The 9,293-nt window shown below is 35.5% G+C and overlaps 1 protein-coding gene across 1 annotated transcript in view; it reads right to left on the minus strand.

Annotated features, from left to right (window-relative positions):
* The window catches only part of CDC42SE2 (CDC42 small effector 2), a 130,465-nt gene that overhangs the window by 11,071 nt on the left and 110,101 nt on the right, over positions 1–9,293 (minus strand). Inside the window, exon 4 of the mRNA XM_027869235.1 lies at positions 5,448–5,549. Coding sequence (XP_027725036.1) covers positions 5,448–5,549 — 102 coding nt within the window. The remainder of the gene's footprint in view (positions 1–5,447; positions 5,550–9,293) is intronic.

Raw genomic sequence — 9,293 nt, forward strand, 5'->3', positions numbered from 1 at the left:
CAGAAGCTAATGATTCTATGAATCAGTCAAACAAAAACAAAAGGAAAAAATAGATGAAACCGTAAAATACCTCACCGGTAAAACAACTGACCTGGAAAATAGATCCAGGAGAGACAATTTAAAAATTATTGGTCTACCTGAAAATCACGATGAAAAAAAGAGGCTGGACAGTTATCTTTCAGGAAATCACAAAGGAAATCTGCCCTGAGGTCCCAAAACCAGAGGGTAAAATAGCCATAGAAAGAATCCACAGATCACTTCCTGAAAGAGATCCCAAACTGAAAACACCAAGGAATATAGCAACCAAATTCCAAAATTACCAGGTCAAAGAGAAAATACTGCAAGCAGCCAGAAAGAAACAATTTAAATATCATGGAACCATAGTAAGGATTACACAGGATCTTACAGCTTCTACATTAAAAGACCGTAGGGTATAGAATATGATATTTCGTAAGGCAAAGGAGCTTGGATTACAACCAAGTATTAACTACCCAGCGAAAATGAGCATCATCTTTCAGGGGAAGAGATGCATATTCAATGAAATAGGGGACTTCCATACCTTCCTGATAAAAAGACCAGAGCTCAACAGAAAATTTGATCTTCAACTACAAGACTCAAGAGAGACATAAAAAGATGAGGAAACCGAAGCAAATAAAGGTTTAAGTGATTTGTCGAAGGTCACTCAGCTACTAAGTGTCTGAGGCTGGATTTGAACTCAAGTCTTCCTGACTCTATGCCTGGTACTCTATCCAGTGAGCCGCCTAGCTACCTCTGCTAGGCAAAAATATTTCAGGCAATTCTTTTTGTGGTATCAAAGGACTGGAAACTGAAGGAATGCCCATCATCTGGGGAGTGGCTGAACAAATTAAGCTCTACACACATAATAGAATACTACTGCACCAAAAGAAATGACGAAAGGGATGAATTCAGAGAACCCTGGGTCAACTTATAAACTGATGCCCACTGAAGTGAGCACAAGCTAGTGAATAATTTGTACGATGCTACAATAAGGTGAAGAAAAACGCCTTTTAAAGACTTCAGAACACTGATGGATGCAGTGATCAGTCTTTAAAACACTGATGATGACTCACGTTTCCCACCTCTTGGTAGAGATGTGAAGGCCAAGAGATGCAGAATGAGACAGACATTTTCAGACATAGTCAATGTGTTGACTTACTTTGTTCGACTGAACTTTAGGGTATAAATAAGGGCTTCTAATGTGGATAGCAGGGTTGGGAAGAGGGGTTGGTGAATAGCAAGAGTAGTATAGAAGAAGGAAAATTGTCAATGAAGCATTTTTTTAATACACAGAAAAAAGGATGGTGAAGTTCAGAAGGGGACATAAACAGGGTGGGTCGTTTTGTTGCTATTATGTTAAATTTAAGATTTAAGAAAATAAACTACACATAATAAAAAAAATGATAAGAAATCTGTGGGATAAAGAATTCTTTAGTTTTAATCAAGATCTCTGATACCATTACTCTGGGGGTATAGATTAAAATTAGAACATCTTGTTCTTTAACACAAAAGGAATTTGAAAAAAGTTATTGGGGGTAGGAAATATTTATGGAAATGAAGGTGAACAAAATATATTTGTGGGTAAGGTAGGTTGAATTTACTCAATTAAGTCATCACATCTTATCCCACTTGATATCATCAATCAACTAATTTCAATCATAGATCTTACACCAGGGATTCTTAACTATTTTGGAGTCATGAACTCATCTGGTAGTCCAGTAAAGACTATGGACCAAACTCAGAATAATGTTTGTAAATGCATAAGATAAATTACATAGGGTTAAAAAAAGATACCAATTCTATTGAAATACAATTATCAAAATAGTTAAAGTAAACAAACAAACTTCACGGTTCCAGATTAAGAACCCCTGCCTTAGACAAGATGTGAGAAGTCTATTGACAGCCATTTGTTGAATGAAATGATTCCAGACAGGAAGTCTGTTTCAATTGGCTGAGGGATTTCATCACAACCTCTGGATCCTATATGAAAGTATTAACATTAGCTTGTAATGGGGAGTTATAGTAGAAGAGAGAGTGTTTCAACAAACCTCTAAGGAGGAACTGACTGGGGAGTGAGTGCAAAGGACAGGCTTCAGCTTTGGCCTTGGCTCAGCCAGGGGCAGGGAACCTACAGCCTGGAGGCCACATGTGGTCCTCTAGGTCCTCAAGTGCAGCCTTTGACTGAATCCACACTTCACAGAACAAATCTCCTTAATAAAAGGATTTGTTTTGTAAAACTTTGGCTCGGTCAAAAGGCCATACCCAAGGACCCAGAAAGTCACAGGTTCCCCATCTCTGCTAGGTCTTCTCCCCCTCCCCTTTGGATAGAGGGTTATCTTGTGAGCTCCAAAGAATTCAGAGGATGATGGATTTCCCATCCACCTCCAATTGTCCTAGTAGCATCCTCAGATCAGTTGATGGCAGCAGGATCTGTGTTGAGAAGCTAAGGACAGAATGAACGGAGTAATGGTTTCATAAGGAGCCCAGGAAAGAAACTATAGCACGATTAAGGGAAACTCTCTGAGCACTTCGTCAATGATAGAAGAGGATTTCAAGCAACCTGAAGCTGTAAGCTGCCCCTTTGCCTTATATGCTATCTAAAACTGAACTCTCACTTTCCTCAAGACTCTTACATATTTGTGGGAGAGTGTGTCACAGCATTGGTGGTGGGAAGGATTGTACTAACTGACCTTATTGTACACTTTAGTAAATACTACTTTCTAAGAGCTATTTAAGGCTGGCTGACTAAATATTTCTTATTTTCTCAAGACAGAAAACTACAAATATTAAGTTAAAATATTTTCTTTTTGAGAAAAAAAGCATATCCTTCATACTTTTTGCAAAGTACTTATATTTATGTATCTCTCCATTGTCCTCTGAATGCTCCATATTTTGATTCCACTTTTGAGATTATGGTACAATGGACAATAGAATTGCAGTTAAAGAAATTAACTTCAAATTTGCTCTCTGACCCTTAATATTTGTGTAATATTGAGTACTTAACCTCTCTGGGCCTTAGTTTTCTCACCTGTAAAAATGAGAATGTTGCTTTGCATGATCTCTAAACTGTGACTATATAAAACATAAGATACATAATTGTTCCTGTAAATTAAGCTGAAGCCAGAAAGAATCACTTTTCTAAGGCATTTAGGCAACCTGCTGAGTACTCTACCTCTTCCAAGCAAGTTCCTATTTAGCTAATGGGGGAAAAAATGTTTTTAGGATTAACAAACATTTCATTCAGAAAAATGAATCCCACATATATGTACAGTTACAAAAGACCCATATATAATTGGACATCTATGTTGTCAGCCCCTCAGTAAACTTCATTTGAAAGAAGAATTAAGCTCCCTTGTCTAATTTTCTTCGGAAGCATGTTTATGGAAATGGAACTCTTGCCTCTTAAAAATTATATACCATGGTTCAGCATAAAACTCAAAATTGCAATGGTAGGTAGTGCCACTGGAGTGAAATGCTTTCTAGGATTTTTGCATACACTTCTGAGAAGGCCATGCACATAAAACTCAAACAAAGAAACAAAACCAGAGTCAAAGTCATAAAGTGGGGTTCAATTCAGAAGTACACTTCAAATTGTCTGAGCTGGGGGCATTTCTTATCAAAAGAAATGAGGAGAAAAACACACATCCAATGAATTAAAAGTCATTTGTTTACTATTCACAAATGGCATAGATGACTACACTATAAAAAGAAACAGATGTTCTATATAGAGGCAAGAGTTCAAAGGTTATCATAGCACTGTATCTTGATGGCAATGTAACATCTCCTGCTCATTCCTAAAAGTAGTCAGGTAAAACCAAGTACTTTTCGTGCGAATTTAAAAGTGAACAAACTGCTTTCTTTCCAGGAAGCTACAAACAGTATCCCTTTGCTTATATAGCAATTGATGTGGCAAACTTACACGCTCTGATAAGCAGTAGCCTAAACTCCCACCTGTCAATTTACAAAAAAGCCACCATTCCCTAATTAGGTCTTTTTTTTTCCCTTCCCAAGGTGACAAACAAAGGAGTCACAATTTGGGAGCAGGAAAAAATATCCTGCATTACTTTTCTCATCTGAAAAAATGGAGGTGTTGGAAAGTCAGGACTGAAAAGGAACTTAAGACATCCAACTAATTCAATCATCTTATTTTTTAAGTGAAAAAAAGAAATCCAGAAACTGAACTGACTTGGGTCATGTAATTAGCTAACAGAGGAGCTAGAAGCACAACCCAGGTCTTCTGATTCCTAGCCCTGTGCCCTGTGTTTTTTAGTACTCATAAAATGAGGAACTCAAATGAAAATTTGAGTTACTATAAAAGGGTAAAGTTTAGGATTAGCAATAACTTCGTTCAGAAAAACGAATTCCACATATATGTATGGTTACAAAAGAGCCATATATAATTGGACATCCATGTTATCAGCCCCTCAGTAAACTTCATCTGAAAGAAGAATCAAGCTCCTTTCTCTCGTCTTGTTTGGAAGCATGTTTATGGAAATGAAACTGTTGGCTCCTAACAATTATATAGCATGGTTCCACATAAAACACTAAAATGCAATGGTAGGTAGCACAACTGGAGTGAAATGCCTTCTGGGATTTTTGCATACACCTCTGACAGGGACCTCAGTTCTGAGGTCCCTAAAACATCTAAAGATTAAAATATAGTATTTTCTTTCTATTTGAGCTAAAACATATTCCAGATAAAAGTAAAATGTTTAAGTTACTTGTGGTTTGTTTTTTTTAAAACATTCCGCATCCTATGTATCCTACTGACAGGTATGATACCTTTGTTCCCCATAGGTTGTTTGCTCTCATGGATGAAAGGGTAAGTGAAAATTCTAATAGTCTGTTTATGGCATCACAATTTGCCCTGTGGTGATAAATGTATCACTCAAAAATTTCTTAATAATAACACAAGGACAGGCAGAAGTAGACTTAGGAAATAAACTCTATAGTAATGTTTGCATAAAAGACACTTAAATCAAAGACAGCAAATAGAGCATATAAAGGAGGAACTATTTAAAATTGTTGCTCTCTGAAGTAGTGACTTTCAAAATCACAGTTTAGCTACTTTAAACTCTTAACTATGGCAAACAATAGTTTGCTCCCAGTGCAACCCCTAAAGGGTTGTAGCTTCCCTTCTGAACTCAGATCTTTTAATGTTTCAATGTTCCCATATTAAAGGAATGAGGCAGCAATGTGGCTGCAGAGGAAGAAGCAAAGCGTTTGAAGGGGGAGAGTCAGAAAAATATATAAAAGGGATATGAGTTAGAATGGTTAAGTGATACACATTTGCCTACGTCATATATACTTTTTTATATTGTCTTCAAACTTTACAATTTAATTAGAGAATATTTAAATCATCACACAGATTCCATCTTTTGGCTCTCAGTAATCAAGTATGTTATAACGTATGTCAAAACTATGCTTACTGAATTCATTCCACTGAACAGATCACCTGATCCTACATGAGCTGTGTGAACAAAGTTTGTTGGCTCGCCTATCATGCTTCGGTCAATCCTCCGTCTCCTTTTCTAAAATGAGAAGAAAACAAAACCAAAATCAGCTATATGTGAAAAGCATCAACAAATTTCAATTTAAAATTAATTTCTACATTTCAGATAACTGACTTGTTACAATGAATTTTTATAATGCTAATCAAATATTGAACTTTAGAAGTATTGTCAGAATTACACATTACATGAACTTAAGCATTTACTCCCAGTCCAAATATTTATATTGTAAGCATTTAAATTTCACATTAAAAAAAGAGGAAAGCAAAAAGCAAGGATAAGAAAATCACTTTCATCAGTCAGCATATCCCCATCACTGTTAGAATAAATGGGGTACAAATCACCAGTGTTAAAAAGAAGTATGATCTCACTCAGAAAATTTTTGTGTTAGTCAAAGTTTTCACTCATCTTTTTTGTTTGGAGTAATGGTCTCAGAAGTCACTATTGTCTAAAGTCATCCATAAAAATATTGATATTTAATTAAATAATAATTTAATTGATGTGATATTACACTATCTGTAACCACTCTAATCCATGTGTCATTATAACAATTTTCTGCACTACATCATATGTTTTGTGTTTTGTTTTGTTTTTTTGGTTCCTCTCCCATATCACCATCCTCTAGCCGTAACTGTCCCTCAGGGTTCTGTCCTAGGTCCTTTTCTCTTCTACCCCTATACTGCTTTGCTAGGCGATCTCAACAGTTCCATAGACTTAATTACTATCTCTATGCTGATGATTCTCAAATCCACCTAACCTGCTTGAACATCTCTGCTGACCTCCAATCTCACATCTCCAACTGCCTTTCAGACATCTTGAACTGGATGGCCAGTAGACACCTCAAACTCAACATGTCCAAAATGGAATTCATTATCTTGTCCTCTAAACCCTTCCCCTCTCGCTATAGAGGACAACACCACCCTCCCAGTCCTTCTGTCCCACAACCAAGAAATTGACTCCTCACTACCTCTCACCCCACCAGATCCAGTATGTTTGCAAGGCTTGTTGATTTCACCTTTGCACCATCTTTTGAATATGCCTCCTTCTTTCCTCTGACAATGCCATCATTCTGGTGCAAGCCCTCATCACCTCATACTTGGATTATTTTAATAACCTGCTGGGTCTGCCTGCCTCAAGTCTCTCTCTCTACTCCAACCCATCCTTCATTCAGTAGCTAAAGTGTTAAGTGCAGATCTAATCATATTACCTCCCCTATTCAACAAACATCAGTGGCTCTCTTGTCTCCTGGATGAAATACAAAATGCTGTTTGGCTTCAAAACCCTTTATAACCCAGCCCCCTCCTACCTGTTCAGTCTCCTTATACCTTATTCTCTGTCACATATTCTTCATTTCAGTGACCTCTGCCTCCTTGCTGTTCTACAAACAAGACAATCCATTTCTCTGCTCCAGACATGTCTCTCCCCCTCTCCACTCCAACCAGAGACCTCCCTGGCTACCTTTAAGTCCCAACTAAAATTCTACCTTTTATTGGAAGCCTTCCCCAACCCTTCTTAATTCTAGTACCTCACCTCTCTTAATTATTTCCTATTTATCTTGCATATAGTTTGGTTTGTAGATTTTTTTTGCATTTTGTCTCTCCCCCTTAGACTACAAGCCCCTTGAGGACAGGGAATATCTTTTGCCTCTTTGTGTATCCCCAGTGCTTACCACAGTATCTGACACATAACTGGCACTTGATAAATGTTTATAGATTGAATGACTGCTTGGGGAGGAGACAGAGGACAGGGTAAGGAGGAGGATAGATTCAGGGAGGTATCAGTCATAAGCAAAACAAACTCTAATCTCAGGAGGTGAACTGTGACGAGGGAAAAAGAGAAAAGATAAGAATCTGTGACTGGGCTCTGCTTGAGGAAAAGGGGGGAGAAGAAAAAAAAGGAAAAAGTATAAAAGAAGAGGATGGGAGGAAAATACAAAATTAATGATCATACCTTCAAATGCGAATGGGATAAACCCATAGAATGGAAGAGGACAGCAAATTGGATTATAGAATCTGACAATATGTTGGTTCACAAGAAACATAACTGAACATAAAGATTTGCAAGAAATTAAAGTAAGGGGATAAAGCTGAAGCAAAATATACTATGCTTCAGTTGAAATTAAAAAATAGGTTTCTCTGACAAGGCAATAACAAAAACAGACTTGATTAAGAGATAAATTACATATTTAGAAAATGTACCATAGATAATAAATTATTATCAATGTATAACATATATGCACCCAATAGTATAAGATCTAAATACTTAAAAGGAGAAGCTATGTCTTACAGAGAGAAATACTCAGCAAAACAGGAGATCACAATGTACTCCCTTTCAGGGCCAGACAAAACTAACTTAAAAGGAACAGAAAGGAATGTATTTAATTCTCAGCTATGCATGACACCTTTACAAAAAAATTGATCATATATTAATACATAAAAACTTCTCAAAATTCAGAAAAGCAAAACTATCACATTTTTTACTGACCATAATGCAAAAACTTATATTCAAAAAAGAGCTGAAGAAATTTTAAAAATTAATAGGAGACTAAAAGACTTAATCTTTTATTGAAAGATGGGTCAAAGAAAAAAACTGCACAATGGAAAAGTTCATAAATACAATGAGACAATATGCCAAAATTTTGGAATGTAGACAAAGCAATCCTTAGAGGGAAATTTATACCTCTAAACATTTTCACAAAGATCAACAAATTGGGGATACAACTAAAAAAAAAATAGAAAACAAATAAAAAAAAAATAATTAAGCACCAAAATAGAAATGTTGAAAATCAAATAAGAGATTGATAAAATTGAAAGCAAAAAAGCTACACAAATTTATAAACTAGAAGCTGATTGGATTAAAAAAAAGAAAGAAGAATACCAAATTACTTGTATTAAACTGGAAAATGATAAATTCACAATTGATGAAGAAATAAATTATTCGATAGTATTTTACCCAATCATGTATTACAAAAATGAAAACCTAAGTGAAAAGGATGGATATTTACAAAAATATGAAATGTCTCTATTAGCAGAACAAGAAACAGAGGAATTTAAAATTCAATCTTATTTTTAAAAAAAGGAAATTGAATTGCCAAAGTTAAAAAAAAATTAAGAAAAAAAGAAAACCTGGGACCAAATAGATTTCCAAACACATTTTATCAAATGTTTAATGATCAATCATTTCCACTGTTATATTAACTATTTTTAAAAACAGAAAAATATGGAGTCCTATAAAATTCTTTCTATGATACAAATATGGTCTTGATAGTTAAAACAGAAAGAGTAAAACAGAGAAAGAAAACTTTAGACCAATATCTCTACTAAATACTAATGCAAAAATTTTCAATAAAAATAAGTAAGGAAATATAACACAGATTATACATTATAATCATATTGGATTTATACTAGAAATGCAGCAGTTTGTCCAATATTAGGAAAACTATCAACATAATTGACTATATTAATAAGAACAAAAAATCAATTATAATACAGAAAAAGCTTTTGACAAAATATAAGATCAATTGCTGTTAAAAACATTAAAAAAAGGGAAAATTGGGACACCAATGCACTATTGATGGAGTTGTAAACTGATCCAACAATTTTGGAGAGTATACACCCAAAGGGCAACCAAACTGTGCATACCCTTCGATCCAGCAATACCAATACGAGGTCTATATTCCAAAGATCATAAAGAAGGAAAAAGGACCTACATGTGCGCGCGTGCACACACACACACACACACACACACACACACACACACACACAC

This window comes from Vombatus ursinus, unplaced genomic scaffold, assembly GCF_900497805.2.
Source record: "Vombatus ursinus unplaced genomic scaffold, bare-nosed wombat genome assembly UNPS02014792.1, whole genome shotgun sequence".
Taxonomy (NCBI): Eukaryota; Metazoa; Chordata; class Mammalia; order Diprotodontia; family Vombatidae; genus Vombatus; species Vombatus ursinus.